The sequence below is a fragment of the Myodes glareolus genome, chromosome 3 (assembly GCF_982192425.1).
Source record: "Myodes glareolus chromosome 3, mMyoGla1.1, whole genome shotgun sequence".
Classification (NCBI taxonomy): domain Eukaryota; kingdom Metazoa; phylum Chordata; class Mammalia; order Rodentia; family Cricetidae; genus Myodes; species Myodes glareolus.
The window spans coordinates 83,238,097-83,260,989 of record NC_142028.1 but is presented as its reverse complement, the minus strand read 5'-3'; the positions used below and the strand labels follow the sequence as shown (position 1 = coordinate 83,260,989).

Sequence of the window (22,893 nt, the reverse complement as noted above, 5' to 3'; positions counted from 1 at the left end):
CTCATACTCAATTTTATTTGATCATCGTAGCTGTTTTTATGAATATATTGTATATTTGAAAAATAAAGTCTCATGCTTTGAAGCATTTTATATTTAGAATATTTTAAAGGATGTTTTATTTTAATAGGATTTAAAGTAAAACTCATAAAAATGTGGAACTCCTGTGCTAGTGAGATGGCTCTTTGGGTAAAGGTGCTCAGCCTACTGACCTGAATTGATTCCTTATACCCATGAGGTGAATAGAGACAACGAACTTCCATGAAATGCTCTCCACCCTTCACACATGTGTTATGGTGCACGTTCACATGTTCATATAAAGTTTTAAAAATACGTAGAATGTATCACAAATTTATATGCCATCTTTACACAGAGACCTTGTTAATCTCTCTATTGTTCCAGTGTTGGTATATGAGCTGCTGAAGTGGCCACTATAACTTCTTTTATCCTTCTTAATTATCATTCAAATTTAATCAATATTACATGGAAATTTTTTTTCAAAGTATGGGATTTGTTGTCTAACTGTGTAATTAATGGTCAGCAAAATGACTCAGCAGGTAAAGGCACTTGCCACTAAGGCTGACAGTCTGAATTTAGTCTCCGGGACCCACTCAGTGAAAGGAGAGATCCAATCCACACAAGTTGTCTTCTGTCCACATGTGCATGTTGATATGCCCCAACTAATAAATACATTAATACAAATGTGTAATTAAACTTTAAGTTACAAATTGTTTGAAAAGTAGTGTTACAGAACTCTTAATTGAGAAGAAATAACTAACATGATTTATATCTAGTGAATTAGAGTGACTATGGGAGAAAAGTTAACCCTATATATTTAGGGGATAATTTAAAAGTACTTGAATTGTACACCGAAAGAACTAGTTTACTTTTAAGAGATGAGTTATCAGATACTGAACTTAGTCTTTGGTACTGTTGTTGAAGAACAGCAGTAGGTGGTAGATATAGTTCAGTTGGAAGAAGCTGAAGGTCTTAGTGGTTATGCAGGTTGAACAAGGTATTAAGGATCTCATATTTTTGGTAAGCTTCTAAATAGATAATGATACTGTTTGCTGAGAGTTGATGTTTTAGTTACTTGCGTTTAAGAATAAACAAAAGATCCTAGCTGGGGTTGGATGTTTCGGATTTTCCCAATGTAGCACTTTGTGTTAAACTATTGGTAGATGTTTGATGACTCCTCTGACCTGTTCTTTGACTTGTTTTCTCGAGCTTAGAAAAGGCAAGATTGTGCTTATTTGGTTCTTCAAAGAATGGATTTGGATTCCGTGATAGTGATCTGGATATTTGTATGACTCTGGAAGGCCATGAAAATGCGGAGGTAAGGGAAGCAGAGATGCTGTGACTGTCAAGAGTGCTGATGCTGCTCTTCAGAGGTCCTGTCCTGAGTTACCAGCAGCCTAATGGTGACTCAGCAACTGTCTGTAATAGGATCTGGTGCCCTCTGCTGGCAAACAGAGCACTCATATATAAAATATAAAGAAATAAAAGTTAAAAAAAAAGAAAATACAGAGATAAGAGTTAATATTTGTAAAGGATTTGAAAGTTTGTTTTTGTCTATTGGTTAATGTTTTAATTTTATATGTGATATTGATTATGCATGTTGTCATTTTTGTATCATTGGTTTAGTAGTAGTGTTTGAAATATAGAAGCATTAGCATTATGGATTTAGAAGATTCTCAAACTTGCCTCTGTGGAAATTGTTAAAAATATTCAGACTTAAAGTAAAATTACTATTTATACTGTTTTTTTTAAAAACATTTCTTGATTCTTTGTGGATTTTACATCATGTATTCTGATCCTACTTTTCTCCATGTCTCCTCACATCTTCCTTCTGCCCTCACAACCTCCCCCCGAGTCAAAATCAAATTTAAAAGCAAAGCAAAAAAAAAAAAAAAACCCAAAAACAAAAACAAAACAAAAAAACAAAACAAAGAAATAAGCAAAAAATAAAGAAGAATCTTGTGGAAGTTGTAGTGTGGCCTGTTGAGTCACACAGTTTACCCTTTAGGCCTTTGATCTTTCCTTGCAAGCCATTGGTCTGATTGGACGCCTTTGGTTTCTGCTACACCATGTATAAATGGGCTCTCACTGGGGCTCCTTTTGGATATCCTGTTGTTGTCCTTTGGCATGGACGTCCTGCTGTTTTGGATCTGTTGACTCATCCCCTTCCCATGCTCCAGCAGTTTATAGGTTCAGGGAATGTTGGGGTGGGTCAGTTCATAGCCCTGCTTCTGGATCTGGGTGCTAGCCTGGTTGGTCAGCCATGGGGGTCAGTGGAACCATGCTCGTCATCACGATCCAGGTGAGCTCTCCAGCACTGTTTTGGACAGCTTGCCCAGTTCAGCCTACAGCTAGGAGTCAAGCCAGTTGTCCTGCTCTCAGGCCCTCATATCTGGGTCACCCACATTCACATCACCAGGGTCAGCTCAGCAAGGTGCAGGGCCTTTTCTTCTGATTGCTGTAGGTTGAATACAAGGATAGGGTGTGCAGGGTTAACTCTCCTGCTCTCATGCCCTTAGGGTAGGGTCACTTTTGTGTTTGTGCCTCCCACCCCCAGTGGTCAGCTCTAGTATACTACCAAGGCACGGTGCAGGGACCCCTCTCTTCTGTGCTGCAGCTAATTTTCTCTTTCTCTTGTGACCCTGTGACCAGTTCTCCTGCCTGCCACAGGTAGTAAGGAATGAGGGGGGCATCATTCCCTCAACCATGCTACCACATGGCAGATGGTGGGGGGGCAGGTAGGTCAGTTCTGTTGCTCTCATGCCCACAGGGCTGATTCACCTGCTTCCCTGACAACAGGGTCATCCCTAGTGTGCTGCCCAGTGGGGCAAGCAGAGCCTGCCTCTCTTGTGCTCTGTAGCCAGTTATGGCTAGCTCTCCCACTCTTGTGATCCCAGGGCGACCTCTCTCACTTGCTACAGTGGTAATGGGTGAGCAGGGAAAGCATCTTTCTCTCACCTATACCACCACTGGCAGACTGTGGGAGGGGTGGAGATCAGCTCTAGTGTGCTATCCAGGTGAGGTGCATGCCTGTGGTGAGGGATGGGACCATCTTTCCCTAGTGCAGGCGAGAGGAGCTCTCCCCTGAGGGATAAGGACAGCTTGCCTACTGCAGTATCCATCAGGGGGCAGGGGCAGCCATCCCAGGCCAATGAAGGGCAGGGCTGGCTCAGCACAGCATAGTTCCAATGATCCCATTTAACTCCTTCTGTGGGCATCACCACACACCCCAGTTGCAGCAGGACCATGGACCAGACATGGCCTCTGCTGCAGCTAAGGCTTGGATGCCACCACAGCCCTGGTGGCCCCACCCAGAGCAACACAAGCACCTGTGGCAGCATGGCCCTTGGGCACTAGACCCTGGGCATCCACAGAGCCCTCTGACAACATGAACCACAGACCCAGACATGGATGTTCATCCTGTTTTAATATAACAAATAGATCTTTAAGACTTTCAAGGGTCTAGTAATGAATTGGGTGAAAGAAAAGTTAGCTTACTATAAGTTGGACTCTTATTAGAACCAATGAGAAGCTGGTACTTCTGTTTGGTTTACTCTGTTCTCTCTCTCTCTCTCTCTCTCTCTCTCTCTCTCTCTCTCTCTCTATTTCTGTGTGTGTGTGTGTTATATACTCTGCAAGTAGAAAATGCAGGTAGTTGTTCAGTTTATAAATGGATTATATTCTAAAAATTAATTATAATTTTGGGGTACTGATACTTTACTTACATAGAAGCAATATTGCAATAACTGATACTTTACTTACATAGAAGCAATGTTGCAATAACTGAAGGTTAGAAATTTTGCTTTGGGTGCCGCTTATAGATGGTTTATCCTTTTTTATTCTTAACCCATTTTGAGGTAGATATTAATTACCCCATTTTCAAAATGAGACTGAAGCTTTGAAAGATAAACTGGGGGCTGTAGAGATAATACAGTAAGTAAAGATGCTTGTTTCTAAGCCTGAAAACCTATGTTTGATCCTGGGAGCCACATGGTGGAAGGCGAGAAATAGCTTCAACAAATTGTCCTCTGACCTCTCTATGTGCCATAGTGCTCCTACTTCCTTCATATAAGTAAATAAATAAATAAACATATCTCCCACACACAAAAAAAGAAAAGACATTGATTTATTTAACTGTACCTCACTCACCTTGAACATGATGAAGCCAGCATTTGTGTCCAGGGCTGTGTGGTTCCTGCTCTTCATATTATATCTCACTGCCTTTCTGTTATTTTTTTTAGCTGATAATGCAGCAAAATATTGATGCAGTATTAATATAATATAAAATGCAGTATTAATGGTAACGTAGAACCTAATCTTTACTTTATGAAGTAGAAAGCTCTCTGAATAACCTTGACATGTAAGGAGATGTTTTTCCCAGTACAGTCTCAGCAGTGGGATTGTGATCATGGTTTTTTTTCTTCTTTGTTTTGTAGACTTTGGTCTACAAGAAGAGAGACTTAGATGACTTCTTTATTAACTTTAATATTTAGATTTGAATTGCAAGTAGGGAAGTTGAGACAGTTAAAAAGAACAAAATACTTTATTCCAGATGAGTTATTAACTCTTTAAAAGGTTGTCATAATTACATATTTAACACAGTAAAGAGTAGTTACCTCTCCTTTTTAGTGTATGTGAATTAGTAACTGATAATTCTGTTGAAATCTCCAGATTTACCTGCATAGACTCTTTTTTTCTTGTAATGAAAGAAATGTATGATGATAGTTAGGATTGATTTTTTTTATGCTTTTTAACTTAATACACTTAATTTATAAAGCTATTATTCTGTTTACTATTTCCATTTTCATTGCTATATTTTGCTGTCTCTGCTTCTTAAAAAATAACATTTAAATTTGCAGAGGGTTAAATTTCCTTGAGGAAGTTGGTGCTGTAGTAATAGAATTATGTTTATGTATATCATCAACATAATAATAATAGAAACCAGGCACGAGGGCTCATGCCTTTATTCCGAGCTCTATGAGTTCAAGGCCAGCCAGGGCTACACAAAAACCAAAAGAAACAAACAAGCAAAACTAAACCCACAAAACACATAATAACAGTAATAATAATTATCTCAAAAATTTTAGGTGTATTTCCTGCATCACACTTGCAGGGTTTTTATTTTTGGGGTTTTTTGTTTTGTTTTGTTTTGTTTTTGGGGGGTTTTGTTTGTTTGTTTGGTTTTGATTTTCTTAGACAGGGTTTCTCTATGTAGCAGCCCAGGGTACTGAAACTCTCTGAAGACCAGGCTGGCCTCAAACTCACAGAGATCTTGCCTCTGCCTCCTGAGTGCTGAGATTAAAGACGTGCGACACTACCTCTGTGCTGCTGAATGCTTGTTAATAGGTAATTCTCCAGCAATTCTGTAGGGCAGGAATTTACAATTATTTTGACTTTGTAGAGTAGTAGTGAAGTGCTTGAGGATGTTAAGGATCAATCATGCAGATAGTTAATAATTCAAATTTGAATCTGACTTTGTCTAAATTGGGTCCCTGTGTTATGTTCTTCATCATTAAGTGATTTGCCCTCATTAAACCTATCTTTAATTTCATTCTGTAAGTTTTAGCAGAAATGGCATCTTAAAGATTTTTACAACAGTTACAGTTTAAATGGTCTACAATATCTGTACCTTTTTTTTTTTTTTAAATGAGTGAGTTTATTGAATATGTAGTACCAGGACTGAAACAGGAAAACAGTAAGTAAACCTCTTATTCAAAGGGTCTTGCTGCTTTGTTACCTAGGCTTCCCTGGTAGCTTCTGCTGGATTATATGTCTGATCTAACATTCATTGTTTTGATGCTTACTGTTTTATTCTTCACCCATTCAAAACCAAAAGAGTGAATATCATAGTTAAGTTTCTGTAAAAAACAGATTCACATATTGAAAACTGTTTCACTCTCTTCGTGCTTTTCAGACTTCAATCTGTTTGAATAACCTTGGGATCTTAGTAGCATACATATTAGGAAGGCAATTCTACCAGGTTGCAGGGTTATGTTGATGATGGGGTTCCTTGAATTGTTACTTAGTTAACAAGGTTATACAGCTCGTTATGATTAGAAATTTTAAGTACTAGTATTAAATACAAAGTGGTTAAAGCAGAATTTACAGTAGGTAGAATTGAACCCTACTTTCTTACTTATTTTTTTCCAGAAATTAAACTGTAAGGAAATAATTGAAAATTTGGCGAAAATTCTTAAGAGGCATCCAGGTAAAATTTTATCTTTTTGAAAAAAGTACTCTTTTGCATTATAAATGTATTTAACTTGCTTAAGATTTTGCTCCCTCACCCTCAGGTTTAAGAAACATTCTGCCTATAACTACTGCCAAAGTGCCTATTGTAAAATTTGAACACAGACGAAGTGGACTAGAGGGTGATATCAGTCTATATAACACATTGGTAAGATATTCTTTATAGGCCCAGCTATAATTGTGTTTTTTTTATATTTTAACTATATGTGTGTGTATTTGATATTATATATATATATATTTGATATTAAAATATAACTACATCCCTTTCTCTCTTCCCTTTCCTTCCACCTTTCCCATGCATCTTTGTTCTTTCCACAATTTGTTGGCATTTATTTCTTTAATTTTGTGTATGTATATGCCTTACATATGTTTTATGTATGTATATTCCTAAATATATAAATAACTACAACCTGTTCAGTTCATATAAAGTTACTAGCTTGTATGTATATAATTTCAAAGCTGATCACTTGGTATTAGATAACCAATTTGTGTTCTTTCCTAGGAAGACTATTCTCCTGCTCTTAGCTTTCCTTAGTTTCCCTTAGTCTCTTTTCTAGGGTTGAGGTCCCATGAGTTTCCCTTTCATTTTAGGGTGTAGTTCTTGTTTAGGTCTTGTTTAGACAGCTATATTGTTGAGACTTGATGGGTTTCATGTCTCTGAAGTTTCTAGCAAATGTCCTCTCCTGTGACCCTTAAAATCTTCCTGCCCTCTCTTCTGTTATGATTTCTGAGCCTTAGGTTCAAGAGCTGAATTTTAGGTGGATCAGTGTAGGCTGGGCTTCTTTCACATGGTCACTTGTTTTTTTGCATTTGACTGGTGTTGCTTTTCTGTAATGATCTCCATCTGTTACACAGAGATGTAGCTTCTCCAGGTAGAAAGATAAATATGTATAGAGTGTAGATCCATGAATTCACTGGACCCTGGTAGTTGATAAAGTTGCAGTACCAGGCATGATTTTCCTCTTATTGAGCTGGCCTTAAGTCTAATTAAAAAGACATTGGTTACTGCCAAGGTAACCAAGGCATGTTTACTACTGTTGCACCCTTGATATGGTGTCATGCTTGCCTTTGTTTTAGCTTGTAGGCACCATAGCTGAATAGGAATATTGGTTACTTCCCTCTCGGAAGCGTGCATGGAATCTTCTGGTATAAAAGCTAGTCCTCAGTGAGGAGGCTTTTGGGCTAGAACTAGATTGGCTCTTTTAGGTCCTGTGTCAGAAGAACTTCTTCCTTCCTTCCTTCCTTCCTTCCTTCCTTCCTTCCTTCCTTCCTTCCTTCCTTCCTTCCTTCCTTTCTCTTTTTCTTTTCTTTCTTTTTCTTTTCTTTTTTTTAAACCTTTTCTGGCTTCTTTAGTTACTTCAGGTTATATACTCACATCTGAAGATCTGCGCCTAGGAAACCCCAGATGGGAGAGACCATCATGTGTTTATCTTTGTGGATCTGGGTTACTTCACTCAATGCCAAATTTTTATTCTTCCCAGTTCCTTCCATTTACCTTCCTATTCCATGACATCATTTTTCTTTACAGCTGAATTATATTCCCTAGGGTATATGTACCAAATTCTCGTTACCCATTCATCAGTTGAAATACATTTTTGTAACTTTGTTCCATCTAGTATGAATGGGGTGGCCGTTAAGATAGCTGAGCAAGTATTTGTAGAGTGGGATGTTGGCTCTTGGGCATATGCCAAAGAGAGGTGTAGCTGGCTCATGTGGTAGGTTTATTTGTGGCTTTTTGAGAGTTTTTCACACTGATTTCCAGACTAGCTGTAGAAGTTTGCAGTCCCACCAGTAGAAGATGAGGATTCACCACATCCTCTCCAGCATTTATTGTTTCTTGGTTTTTTATGGGATAAGATGAAATCTCAAAGTTGTTTTGTTTTGTGCTATCCTAATTGTTAGAGATGATGGACATTTTTTGGAGATATTTCTAAGCCATTTTTATTTTTAAAAAGAACTTACTGAGCTGGGTGTGGTGGTGCACACCTTTAATCCACTAGACAGAGGCAGGTGGATCTTTTGAGTTTGAGGCAAGCCTGTTCTACAGAATAAGTTCCAGGACATCCAGCTATACAGAGAAACCCTACCTTTGAAAAAAGAAACAAAACAAGCAAAAAGAACTCCCTGTTCAAATCCTAAGCCCAGTTTTGAATGGATTATTTGGGTTTTTTTTCTTTAACTGTATTTTAAATTCTTTATATATTCTGAATAGTAGTCCTTTGTCATATTTACAGATGGCAAAGATTTTCTACCATTCTGTGAATTTTCTCTTTCCTTGATTGTTTCTTTTCTCTCTCATTTTTATTTGTTCGTTTGTTTGCTTTTTCAAGACAGATTTTTCCTGTGTAACAGTTCTGACTAAACTGGAATTTGTAGACCTGGCTGGCCTGGAACTCCCAGAGATCTGCCTGCCTCTGCCTCCCAAGCGCTGTGATTAAAGGTGTACGCCACCATTGTTTCTTAGCTATGCAAAACTTTTTAGTTACATGAGGTCCTTAATTGTTGGCTCAATTCCTGGGCAAGTGCACTCTTAATTTAGAAAGTCCTCTCGTACACCTATACCTTTGTTTTCTTGTAGCAGTTGCAGTGTTTTCAGGATTCAGATTTAGGTCTTTGATCTACTTGGAGTTTTTATACAAAGTGATAGATACCGGTATAATTTGATTCTTTTGCATGTGGACATTTTTTTGAAGATGCTGTCTTTTCTCCAACTTATGTTTTTGGCATTTTTGTCAAATATTAGATGACTGTAGTTTGGCATATCATTTTTTGGTCTTTACTTTTGGCCATTGGTCTACATGACTTTTTATATGCCTGTATCATAGTGTTTTTATTATTATGGCTCTGTGATATATCTTAAGATCAGAATTTTTTTGACTCTCCATGCTCTTTAATGTTTCTATATGAGTTTTCAGATAGTTTTTCCTATTTCTGTAAAGAATGAGGTAGATATTTTTATTGGGTTGAATTGAATCTGTAATGATTTTTGACTGAAAGTTATTTTCACAATATTGATTCTACCAGTCCATGAGTGTGGTATGTCTAGTGTCTTATTTTTTTCTTCAGTGATTTATAGTTTACATTGTAGAAATCTTTCACCTCCTTGTTTAGGTTTGTTTGTAGATACTTTATTTTCTTTGAGGCTATTGTGAATGGAAATGTCTGTGATCGTCTTCTTAGTTATGTTTATTATTGGTTTATACTTTTAATTTTAAAAGTTGACAGATAGACTTTCCTGGCTGGGAAGATACCTTGATTACTTAGGTGGTTTACACTGGATATGCTGACCGATCCTGCAAATGTGGGAAACTTGATAGTATAATTTTTGATACTAGGGGCACTGCATTCCCACTTTTCTTTATTCACAAAAAAAATTTCACAGATTATTGGTGTGTGTAAATTCTCAACTCTGAGCAGTGTAAGGAAAATGTATTTTAGTTTTGATACTGATTTCAGAGTGAGATTGATTTGTTTGACTAATTGTTAGGCATTTTGAAATTTCGATATGTTATTTACAGCTTATTGTATCTTTTTACATGATTTGTAAGTTTATTAGTATATATTAAATGATTTCAAATATGTATTTTTTTTTCAGGCTCAACACAACACAAGAATGCTTGCTACTTATGCAGCTATTGATCCTAGAGTACAGTACTTGGGATATACTATGAAAGTGTTTGCCAAGGTACTATGAAGAAGTTAAATCATCTGTTTTGTTATGTAGTACTACTGTGATAGCTAAAGTAAAACGTACAGGCATTAAACTTGTGAAAAATGCTGTCTCAATTTTATTTATATAGTTTTCTTTTTCTTTTTTCTTCATTCTCTTTTAAGATAGGGTCTTGCTATGGTTATTTGACTTAAGTTATCTTTCTGTTTTAATCTCCTAAATTATACCTGAGCTTTTATTGCATTTTAATTTTTTTACTTAGGTTTTTAAATTTATTTTTGTTATAAGGTCTTACTATGTAGCCTCAGCTGTCCTGGAATTTGCTCTGTAGACTAGGCTGGCCTTAAACTCACAGAGATCCTGCTGCCTCTCCTTCCTAAATTCTAGAATTAAAGGTGTGTGCTACTATGCCTGGCTGGTCTCTGAGGTTTTTTAAAAAAATAGCTGAACCATAAGCTCCCAGAATGTTTCTGTCTTTGCCCTTCAGTGCTGGGTTCATAGGCACATGTAGCCTTTCTGTGCTTTTATGTGGAAATTGGGGGTTTGAACTCAGCCCCTCTTGTTTTTCACAGTAATTGCTCTCTATTCCACTGAGCCATTTTCCCAACCCTTATTTTTTTTTAATTTAATTAATTTTTTAAAAAATAGTAAGTACTGCTACTTTTTTGTGTTAGATAGCTCCAGTGCTTTTATCCTAAACTTTACTGATAAACTAGTTTTCCCCTAAGGTTTTGCTATTATAACTATTCCAATTTTAAAGTCAAATTTTTTGTTATTATATACATTTTTAAAAATAATTGTTGGAATGGAAATACTAGGTCATTACATTTGTTTTGCTTCTTTTATTTTCATAGTGCTTAACTGTTTTTCCTAACATTTTATTAAACTCATTTTTAGAGAGTTGCTAGGCATGATCAGATGCAAACCTTTAATCCCAGTGCTTAGGAGGCAGAGGCAGGTAAATCTCTGAATTCGAGGCCCTGATCTGAAAAGTGAGTTCCAGGACATCTACAACTCCATAGAGAGAGATACCTTGCCTCAAAAATGAATGAATGAATGGATAAATAAAAACAGAATGGCTTATCAGAGTCAGGCTTGTGGAATTAGAATATTAATTTTTATTTGTAATCATTCTATCTTCTAGCGCTGTGACATTGGAGATGCATCTCGGGGAAGTTTATCTTCGTATGCGTATATCCTTATGGTGCTGTACTTTCTGCAGCAAAGAAAGCCACCAGTTATCCCAGTCCTGCAAGAGGTTAGTTTTCCAGAATACTGTAGAGCCCAGAGCACATCGGCCTGTAGTTCCAACACTTGGGAGGCCAAAGAAATATTATTATCGTGAGTTCAAGGCCAACCTGGTTTGCATAGTGTGTTTCAGGACATCCTAAGCAATTGTGTGATAACTTGTCTAAAAAAGAAGTATTACAGGTGTTTTCAAGCAAATCATGGATTTAAAGAGAACTTGCTGAGTTCATGAAATAATGAATATTCTGTCATGAATAGTCTGAGTTTCCTGGTAAAATTAATGCTATAATTAAATAGTGAACCTGCTGGGAAATTTTATTAAAGGAGCATAGTGACTACCAGAGGAATGTGTGGTAACTGGAACTGTTGAGTATCTTTTATAACAGTTTAAAATGTTGCAGTCTTAGAATATTTGCACATGAGCTGGTTGTGGGTGGTGCAAGCCTTTAATCTAAGTACCCAGGAGGCAGAGGCAGGTGAATCTCTGAGATTGAGGCCAATCTAGTCTACAGATTTGAATACCAGGGCAACACAGGGAAACCCTGTCTCAACTCCCCCCCCCCAAAAAAAAACGTGCACATGTGTATTAAGTTCCTTTAGCTCACCACAGACTCACTCATATTACAGGCCCTCACATGGAAAGGTGAAGTTTCTTCTCTCTAGAGTACTTTCCTTCTTCCTCCTGCCTTATGTATTCCAGTGTATACTTTGACAACCTTGAAAAGTCTTGTCGAGAATAAGCAGGAAAATTGGCACTAGTTGCTCAGGCCTTTAATCCCAGCACTTGGGAGACAGTGGCAGGTGGATCCCTGTCAGTTTAAGACCAGCCTGTTCTACAAAGCGAGTTCCAGGACAGCCTGTGTAACAGGGTTACACAAAGAAACCCTGTCTGGAAAAACAAGAAAGAAAAAAAAATAGAAAAATTTTCCTCATTTCTTCTAAAGTCATATTAACCAAACATAAGAATGCACTTTGAGGGGGCTGGAGAGATGGTTCAGAGGTTAAGAGCATTGCCTGCTCTTCCAAAGGTCCTGAGTTCAATTCCCAGCAACCACATGGTGGCTCACAACCATCTGTAATGGGGTCTGGTACCTTCTTCTGGCCTGCAGACATACACACAGACAGAATATTGCTCACAAAATAAATAAATAAATAATAAAAAAGAATGCACTTTGAAAGAAGGTTATTATGTTCATATTTACCAAGAATTGGTGACTCAGTGCCAATTTCTGTTGCCAGTTTATGTTCTCTGAAATAGGTGTAAAATAATTCTTAATCTTCCGTTTTGGGCACAGAGTGGATTTGTGGGCATTAGAGAAGATGCATGTCTGTCTTCTTAGAAGTAAAACTGTCTAGAAATAGGAGAAAAATACCAGAAGCATTTGGAAAAGCACATATTCTTTCGTTTTGATTTTGATTTTTGTTTTTTTGAGACAGGGTTTCTCTGTCTAACATCTCTGGCTGTTTTGTAACTTGCTTTGTAGACCAGGCTGGCCTCAAATTCACAGAGATCTGCTTGCTTTTCCCTCCCGAGTACTAGGAATAAAGGTGTGTGCCACTATACCTGGATAGAAAAACCACATATTCTGTTCTCACATAAATTATAATACGATGGCAAAGAAGAAAATTACAAAATATCAAGTCATGTGTTATAAATATCTAATTGCCAGTCCTGAATTTTCAAATAGTATCATGAATCCTGTGGTTTTAGTACCTCTTTCCCTTTTTATAGTCAGTACCAGGGGAAAAGAAAGTTTTGATATTTTTTTTCCCCAGGCAGAAGTTCCTAAGTACTATACTTGGTATTTTATGTCTTTGTTCTTGGTATTACAAGTCTGTGGTGCTGTGAATCAAGCCTAGAGCCTCATGTATATGTAATAGGTGAGCACTATACTACTGAGACATATTCCCAGTCAAAACAGTCTGTATTTTTTTTTTGTTTGTTTGTTAATTTTAAGATCACAGCAAAATAGAGGAATATGTGGAGATTTCTCATATAACCCTACCTGGGCAGGCACTCCTCCATTATCAACCTAGAACATTATCAAAGCCTGTAAATCTATTGTGACGTGTCACAGTCATGTTAAATCCATAGTTTACGTTTGTGGGTCGCACTCTGTGTTGCATATCATATCAATTTGAATAAATAGATAATTATGTACACATTGTTATTATACAGTACTTTTTTTTTTCTGAACTTGTAAGTATTTGCTTTATCTAGTCAGCCTCCATCCTGCCAATTCTTGGTAATCACTGATCTTTTTAGTATCTTCATATACCCAGTATCTAACCTTTTTGTTTGGCTTCTTTTTCACCCTTTGCATGAGTCAGTTTCACATTAATATAGTGAACTAGGATAGTTAGCCTATATAATAAATGGTATATTTAGGCTTATGATTCTAGTGACTATTGTTTAATGTTAGTTGATCCCTTTCTCTCTTAGCATATCATGTTTCATGTATGTGTTGGATCAGGTGGCACATGTTAATGAACCATGACATGGAGACACTGAAATTGGGGTTTCACAATCCACTTGTAGAACGTATTCTCAATAACCTAACAATTTACCATAAAAAACTAATAAGATCTTCATAGCATCATCTGGATGACCAAGCCTTTCACAGATTGTTCCAGTTTCATTTCTTTACTATAATAAAATATTCTGACAAGAAAAAGTAGCTTAGGGGAGGAAAAGGTTTATTTGGCTTAAATAGTTTCAGCTTTGGTTCATAATTTCAGGGAAGCCACACAGTAGGAACTTGAGATAGTTGATTGTGCCACATCCATAGTCAAGAGCGGAGAGCAATCAATACATCCATGCTTTCTGTTTTCATTTTGGTAGCTGTCCTGTTATAGATAGTCTTTTGCTTCACAGCACCTAGGTAATGGTGCTGCCCATAATGTGAAGGGTTCTTCTACATGAGTTAACAATTAAGGCAGCCCTCCTCAGTCATGTGTACAGGCCAACTTTATCTAGGCAATCCTTCACGCATGCTCTCTGTCAGAGGTGATTCTAAGTTGTAGAAAGTTGTCACTTAACTATCTGAGGGCTGGAGAGTTGGCATCGCAGTTTAAGAGCACTGGCTACTTTTGCTGAGCCCTCAGGTTCAGTTCCTAACACCCACATGACAGCTCACAACCATCTGCAGTTTTTGTCCCAGGGATCTGATGTTCTCTTTTGGCCTCTCTAGGCACCAGGCACACATGTGATACACAGACATAGGTGCGGACAAAACACCCATACACATAAAAATAAAAATAAACGATTTAAAATTATACATATGGCTTATGGGGAAGAAGGCCTTACAAATTCAAATTAAGTAATAGGCATTTATATTTTCATGTCTTTTCATCAGTAAATACCTCATTGCTTTACTGTATGTCAGTTTCTTTATTCAGTTATACACTGAGGAACATCGCAGTTGCTCTTAAGTTTTGACAATTATAATACAGATGATATAAAGATCTACATAAATGAATTTGGTTTGATGTGTTCTAGTAATCCCAGCAGTTGGGAGCTGAGGCAGAAAGATTAAAAGTCCAAGGCCCGCTCTGGCTATGGAGCAAGACCTTGTCTCAAAATCAAAAAACAACAACAAAAAAACAAGGCTGGGGAAGTAGTTGTGTTTGTAAAGTGATTGCCTGACATACACGAGATGCTGAACTTGATTCCCAGACCCAAATGAAGGAGGCCTAGGGGTGCCCGTCATCCTAGTTGTTAGAGATGGAAGCTCAGGAAGTTATTCTCTGCTACATTCTGACTTTGACGATAGTGTGGAATACATGAAACTCTGTCTCAAACTGACAAAAAGATCTAATTACTGGTTTTCTTGTCATATTATTTTCAAGACTTTCAGGTACATAATATTGAGCACAATTACTGAACAATACATGTGAGTTTTTAGAATTTTAAAGTGAAAACTGTGGCGCTTCAGAGTGGCTGTACCATTTTGTATTTCCACCAGAGTGAGGGAAGCACCTCGGAGTTTTCCACATCCTTACTAGAATTTCTGTTATACCTCTGTTCTGTACTTTGACCATTCTGTTAGATGTGCTGTGGTATTTCATTATTTCAGTCAGCATTTCCCCATTACTTATGTTGGAGAGCATCTTTCCATATGCTTGTCATCTGTAGATCTGTAGAATGGTGTGTGATAAAGTCTGACCAGTATCTTTTTAATGTTCATATATGAGTATATACCATGTGTGTTCAAGTTTCCCAAGATGTGCTTGGAAACAAACTTTGGTTCTCTGTGAGAGCAGCAAGTGATTTTTAATCAGTGAACCATCTCTCCAGCCATGGTCTTTAGCAAAATTTTTCAAATAGTATGTGTCACAAGGGGAGAGCACAATGAGAAGACTGAATTTGGGAAGGAAGCGAGCATGAGGGTCAGCAAGACCCTGAAATTCACTGAAAGAAAAATACAAATTAACTTTAAGGAAAAGCAGAAAATTTTACTACTATGCAGATATTTTTCTACTATGCAGAGGTACCACACACAATGCTAGTGCCTAACTTAGCACTCCCAAAGGGAAAAGAGGCCTGTAGACTTTTTTCCATATCAAGTTAAAACAATTCCCCACTCACCTAATTTATGGGGGATTTTTTTTTTATCGTAGTGATTTTAGTTTCTTTTTATTTTTTAAATTTTGTTTATAGTTTATAAAGATTTTGAATGTAGCCCTTGGTTGACCTAGAACTTGATATATACACCAGACCGGTCTTGATGATCCTTCTGTTTCTGCTTCCTGAATGTCAGGATTGTAGTCCTGTACCACCATGATTTTGGTCTTTTGAGGATATAGATTTTTTGTTTGTTTGTTTTATTTTTTTGTTTTGTTTTATTTTTGTGTTGGCCAAACTTCTCTTAAACTCTGAATTTATCTGATCCTTCTTAAACTTGGAAATAGTTGTGTGCCACTCTGTCTGGTTTTTCTTTCATTCTTGTGAATGGGTATTGAGTTTTGTCAAACGCTTTTTCTGAGTCTTGATATAGTATTATGACTTTTCTTTTATTTGTTAATGATAGATTATTTTGCTTTTTTTATATGTTGAACCAGTTTTGAATGTGTCTCACTTGGTCTTGATTTATAATTATTTTGATACATTGTTAGATTGTTTTTTGGAATGTTATTAGGTATTGGTTTAATTTAACTGATAAATTCCTATTCAGATTGTTTTGTTTTTCCTTGTGTGCATTTTGACAAAAATGTATCTTTTAAGAAATTGATCTAGTTGAGTGTGTGCTTGTGATTGGAGCACTTGGGGAGGCTGAGGGAAGAAGATTACTGTGACATCAATGCCAGCCTGTACTACAGTGAAACCCTAGCTTAAAAGACAAACAGAGAAACGTAAATTGTAGGGATTTAGCTTATTTGGTAGAGTGCTTCCACAGTACCACATCCACCAAATGTGGTGTGTGCTTGTAAGCCCAAAACCTGGGGAGATAAAGGCAGAAGGATCAGAAGTTTAATGTCGTTCTGGGCTATATACCGAGTTTGAGAGCAGGTTGGACTACCATGAAACTAAGCAAGCAAGCAAGCAAAAAAAAAAAAAAAATGTGTAGTTTAAGTCTGGAAATAGAGAGTTCATAATATTGCCTTTTATTATTCATAGGATCTAGAGTTGTGGTTGCTTATTTTGTTTTTACGTTAATTTATGTTCCTGTTTTTTTTTTTTCCACTCATTGATGGGGATGATTTCATTTTGCCTTATTTAACCAAATGCTGCTAATTAATTTTGAGGTTTGAGTTTTTGGCCTTCAGCCTCATTTCCCTTACTTTCTTCAGTCATGGAACTTTGTTACCTTGAAGCTGGAGAGCAGGTTAATGGGCCACAGAGGGTGAGCATCCAGGTTCTTATTTTACCACTATCATTCCAGAGAAATATTTATGTACCTGTCTTGTCTGGAGCCACATGGGGAAATTCAGAATTTTTTTCTTTTCTTTCTTTTCTTTGAAATAATCCTCAACCAGGCAGTGGTGGCGCATGCCTTTAATCCCAGTACTCGGGAGACAGAGGCAGGTTGATATCTGTGAGTTCGAGGCCAGCCTGTTCTACAGGGTTTCTTTGTGTAGCTTTGGAGCCTGTCCTGGAACTAGCTCTTGTAGACCAAACTGGCCTTGAGCTCACAGAGAGATCCACCTGCCTTGGTCCCAAATGCTGGTATTAAAGGTACCACCGCCTGGCAGAAGATCCTGTCTTAACAGACAAAATCAAACAAAATATAATGGTAAAACTTTTCTAGTGTTGTCTTGTATAGCAGACACTGAAGTAGTGCATGAGTAGGTACATGTCTGTAAGTAGCAGGAGAAGGCTCTCAAGTTTAGACTGGAATTATAGCAGTTCCAAACTAACTAACCTGGCCACATAGTAATGCCTTTCCTCAAAAGTCTGAAAACAAAAGCAACTTGGCATGCACTCAGCCTTTAATTCCAGTTCTCAAGATAGCAGAGTTGGGATGTCTGCGTTTCAGGCTAGCCTGGTCTACATAGGAAACTCCACGCCAACCAATGCTACAAATGAGAACCTGTCTCATGCAACATAATAAATAAAATTGAGAAATTGAATGTCTTTTAACAATAGATATAAAAGTAGGTGTTCATAGTGATGGTGGTTTTAATTATTCTTTTACTATTCTTTTTTGTGACTATTATCATCACCCAAATTATTGTTACTGTTGGGAAAATACAATAGAATTCTTTTATTCACCTCAAATAAACTTTTACATTATCTGTTTTGAAAATATATCTTCTAGTTTTTGAGATTATACAGTTACATCATTTCCCTCTTCCTTTTTCTCCCTCCACAATCTCCCATGTACCGTTCTTTCTCCCTTCCAGATTTATGGCCTCTTAAAAATATAGACTGTTTCATGAATATGCTGTCATTCGCATGCATAGTTCATGCTGATCTTCTCTGTATCATTTTAGTCTTAGCATATATACTGTTGAAAGAGAATACCCCATTATTTGGTTAACAGGCTATAATTTTAAAATGACACGCAATCATTGAACCCAGTATGATGAGCTCTGATTGTAGGTCGAGACTGATATGCACATTTTTGCTTCTATCCTTTTCTGGTTGTCATATGGTTTCTGTTTTCTGGTATTATTTAAGTACGGCCTAGTGCATGAATTTTTTTTTAATGTTATGGATATATATAAATAATAACATTACTTACCTCTGACTTCATTTGCAATTAAATCTAACTTTAAGTAGCTGGTTATTAAAGTTTAGTCTGGGATCTGATTGTTGAACTGTTTATTGATCCCCAGAGCCTTATTCATGCTAAGCAAGTGCTGTACAAATGAACTATATCTCAAGTTCTCTTGTAATGTTAGATATTTTATATATTTATAATTTTTATATTTCATTATAGATTATATCTTACAACAGTTTTGTTAAATTGCTTAGGCTGGTCTGACATTTGGTATTATTCTGCCACTGTCTCCTGAATATTTGGGGTTTCAGGTATAACACCACACTGTTTTGGCTCTTGAATTGGTGATTCATTTTTTTTTTTTTTAGTACTGGGGATTGACCCTCTAGGCAACCTTGGGCTCTACCACCAAACTGAGTTCCTAACCCTTGGAGGTTTTTTTGTTGTTGTTATTATTATTGTTGATCAATAGTACATTCAGGTTAAAAGGAACGTTCTTAAGCAGAGTTTTTTTTTCTGTTCCAGCAAATCGTAAGTCCAAGAAAATTCTTTACATAAAAATTAACAGTAAAGAGATTTAGGAGTATTGTTCTTAGTTGATTACATGAAAATTTATGCTTTCTTAAACTATATCAACTGGAAAATTAAATTTAATCAAAGAACCTTGAGGACATTATGCCAAATGAGGTAAGCCAGTTAATAAAGAGACATAGTATTTGATTCCAATTAGGTACCTAGAATAATCAAACTCATAAGTTCACAAAGTAGAATGGTGGATGGTAGTTGCCAGCAGCTGGGAGAGGGATGCATGGAAAATAACAATTTAACACATACAGAATTGTTTTGTAAGCAAAAGAAAAAAAGACTAAATGGCTGATGATAGCTCAGCACTGTGAATGTACTTAATGCCAATAGGCCAAATATTTAAGCCTTAGGTCATAACTATTATAATATGAAAGTAGACATGGGAATGTTCAAGTTTCTTAAACAAGTATGATTTTGATTTTTTTTGGTACTTGGGATTTAACTTATGTCTCCTACATCCTAAGCAAGCTATATCAACCATTGAACTATATCCCTAACATCTAAATCTTTAATGATAGAATTTATACTTCAGCCTCTTAATCTTTCACTCTTTCGAGAGCGTGAACCCAGGGTCTTGCACTTGTTGGGCAAATACTCTACCACTGGTCTACAACTCCAACTGCAGACTCACTGTCGTATCTGCATCCTGTCATTCCCTCACTAGGGTTGCAGGTTATCATGCCCTGCTTTTTATGTGGGTTCTGAGAGGCATGTGCTTCACCAACTGAGCCTTCTCTCCAGTCCCCAAGTCTTTGCTTTCTTTCGTTTTATGAAATACCAGAACGTACACTAAACAATTTTGAGTGACAGTATTTGTCTAAATTATAGATTAAGTATTCTGAAGCTGCTTACTTAGCTTAATTTTTGTAAACTTGATACTTAATATAGAGAATGTATTTAGTCAACAATTTGTATATAGTAAGCTTTGGTTTAATGAGGTTTTGTGTTTCACACATAGGCTATAACTCTTTGACCATAAAGAATTTAAACAATGAGAATGAAATCTGAGAGGCCAGACATGAGCAAACCACTTGCTAAGGGTCACAAGGATTAACTAATCAAGTGATTTGAAACACTTTTGCTTCGTTATATTTTGTACTCATTACTGTATGTATGTTGGGAGAGGTGAAGACGGGAAAAGAAAAGCTGTGTTTATGTTTAAAACAGTTCTGCCCCTTGGCTGACTGCAGGGGTAGTGGGCATACACTTTAAATCCGAGCAGTAGAAGGCAGAGGCAGGCAAGGCAGATCTCTGAGTTCAAGTACAGCCTGTTCTAGGCCATACAGAGCTACATAGACAGCCCCTGTCTGAAAAAAGAAAAAACAACAACACAGTACATACATAAACAAATAAAAACAAATAAGTATTAAAATTAGTAAGACACTTCTACTTTTTATTTGTTTCACATGTCAGTTTTCAAGAAGGTTGCATTTTTAGGGAGCCCGGCAGGATGTCTTAGCAGATAAAGGCCCTTGTCCTCAACCCTGACGACCTGAGTTCTATCTCTGGAACTCTGTGTGGTGGAAGAAGATAACTAACCTCTAGGAGCAAGTTGTCTTCTGTCCACCTATGTGATGTGTGTCATGCCGTGTGCTTTTGCATGTGGGCAAACACATGCACAGTAGATAAATGTAATTTTTTTTAAAAAGTAAAATTGGGGGGAGGGTGTGGAAATATGACTCAGTGGTTAAGAGGTCTAGTTCCTCTTCTAGAGAACCTAGGTTCAATTTCCATCACCTATATGGCAATTAACAACTGCCTATAACTCCAGTTCCAAGAGAGAGTGGTCAGACATCCTTCTGGTTCTCTTGTACACTGGGCAAATATATGGTTGATAGACACGTGTAACCAAGACACACACCTAAAATAAAAATAAATTTTAAAAATCTAAGTAAATTCGGGGACTATAAAAATGGCATAAGCAGTTAAGGTTGCTTACTGCTCTTGCAGAGGACCTAAATTCAATTCTGAGTACCCCTTTGGGCAGCTTTTACAGCCTCCTGTAACTTCAGCTACAGGAGATCTGATGCCTTCAGCTTCCTTGGTCACCTCCACTCACTTGTGCACACACACACATCCACTTTAGTAAATGCAAAATAAATCCTTTTTAAAAAGTCAATTTATAAACTACTTATGTAGTTAATGTAATCTTTTATCTTTACTGGTAATTATCTTGACCAGAATCTGTATATAGACCTGATAATAGAAAATAATTTTGCTAACTTTGAAGCAGTATTGTTTACCTTTCTATTTTATTCAGTCATTGTATTAAACCTCTTTTAGAAAAGCAAGTCACAGGGGCTAGGTGTGTAGCAGAGTTGTAGCATGCTTGTTTAGCATACATAAAGCCCTAGGTTTGATCCCTAGTATTGTATAAACTAACCATTTTGACATATGTCTATAATCTCAATACTCAGAAGCTAGAGGCAAGAAGATCAGAAGTTCTATGTTATCGCTGGCTACATAACAGATTAGAGACTAGCCTGAACCCTGTCTCAGAAAAAGAAAAACAAACCACAAAATTACTTGTGGAAGCCAATTGTATCTAAAATGATCACTTTTTAGTGGATCTTTTTTTCTTAGAAAATAGTATTTCTTAGTCAGACATAGTGACACATTATCAGCTGCTCTGGTGACTGAAGCAGGAGGATTTCAAGTTTGAGGCCAGACTGTGCAACTTAATAAGAAGAATTCATAATTTGTTTATAAAGACGTCAGGGAAAGCTATCTAATTTTTCATTAAACATAATCTGATACCTAAGCACATTTCTATCTTATGTGATATTAGTAACTGATTAAATGTACTAGGGATCAGTGAAACTGATTCCTTTGGGAATATAATAAGTATTATCTACTGCATATCTACATTTATAATCCTTTATTTAAGCACATTTTTTATTTTCTCTACTTTGATCTTCCTTAATCATGCGCTGGATGTATTTAGATAGGCCACACAGGTAGCATCAATATTGTTTGTTTGAAGTGTCTGATATTCTTAAGACATAATTTCTCAGCTTGGTTTTTGGTATAGTCTCATTAATTAACTACTTGGTATCACATCCTAGTGTTTTTCCTTGGGAAATAATTCATTAATGTTTCCTGCAGGTAAATTCTAAAATGATATGAAGGCTTGTAGGTATTTGTGTTGGATAACTTGAAATTTAATTATAACATTTTTTATACAGATCTTTGATGGAAAACAGATTCCACAGAGAATGGTTGATGGATGGAATGCTTTCTTCTTTGATAAAACAGAAGAACTGGTAATTTTTGTTTAATTTTTATATTATAGAATGATTACTGATATTAAGATTTGCATGGTTTAATAATTTTACTTGTTTTTAATTTCTGTATTTTTGATAATATACCTATTTCTCTGTTTTTTTTTCCCTCTCTTACTCTCTTCTTCCATCTTTTTTCTCCTCCCCCTTTTCTTAACTGAAGAAAAAGCGTTTACCTTCTCTTGGAAAGAACACAGAATCACTAGGAGAGCTTTGGTTAGGACTACTTCGCTTTTATACTGAAGAGTTTGATTTCAAGGAGTATGTAATCAGTATTCGGCAGAAAAAGCTGTTGACCACTTTTGAAAAGCAGTGGACATCTAAATGCATTGCAATTGAAGGTGATTATTTTTGTTAATTTTTGATACATTTTTTAAAATTTAAGAACCACATGAAAAATTAGCAAGGAAAACTGATATAAAAGAGTAAGCCTCTTGTTTCTGTCACTTAATAATTTTAAAAGAATAATTCACTGGCTTGACTAATTTGAAAATATATAGAGTTAGACTCCTATTGCTGCAGCGCCCACTTTATGAGATAGTACTTAAAATTAATTGACAAATGTTTCTTTTCTAGATCCTTTTGACTTGAATCATAACCTTGGTGCTGGTGTTTCTAGAAAAAGTAAGTTTTAAATATAGAGAATATGTGCTTTAAAAGTTCTGACATAGTAAAGTCTGCA

The 22,893-nt window shown here is 36.5% G+C and overlaps 1 protein-coding gene and 2 non-coding genes across 9 annotated transcripts in view; 1 reads left to right on the top strand and 2 right to left on the bottom strand.

Moving 5' to 3' along the window:
• Tut4 (terminal uridylyl transferase 4) overlaps positions 1-22,893 on the top strand; it is a 91,948-nt gene that overhangs the window by 51,115 nt on the left and 17,940 nt on the right. For all 7 annotated transcript variants that reach the window (XM_085686392.2, XM_085686391.2, XM_085686390.2 and 4 more), the window contains 8 exons: positions 1,230-1,333; positions 6,166-6,223; positions 6,309-6,412; positions 9,860-9,949; positions 11,079-11,192; positions 22,116-22,193; positions 22,375-22,552; positions 22,788-22,835. In XM_085686392.2, the coding sequence (XP_085542518.1) occupies positions 1,230-1,333; positions 6,166-6,223; positions 6,309-6,412; positions 9,860-9,949; positions 11,079-11,192; positions 22,116-22,193; positions 22,375-22,552; positions 22,788-22,835 (774 nt within the window). The remainder of the gene's footprint in view (positions 1-1,229; positions 1,334-6,165; positions 6,224-6,308; positions 6,413-9,859; positions 9,950-11,078; positions 11,193-22,115; positions 22,194-22,374; positions 22,553-22,787; positions 22,836-22,893) is intronic.
• Positions 326-427, bottom strand: LOC125412724 (U6 spliceosomal RNA). The gene has a single exon (XR_007235671.1). It is a non-coding gene; the product is annotated as a U6 spliceosomal RNA (small nuclear RNA).
• Positions 18,040-18,144, bottom strand: LOC125412716 (U6 spliceosomal RNA). Its single transcript, XR_007235666.1, has one exon. It is a non-coding gene; the product is annotated as a U6 spliceosomal RNA (small nuclear RNA).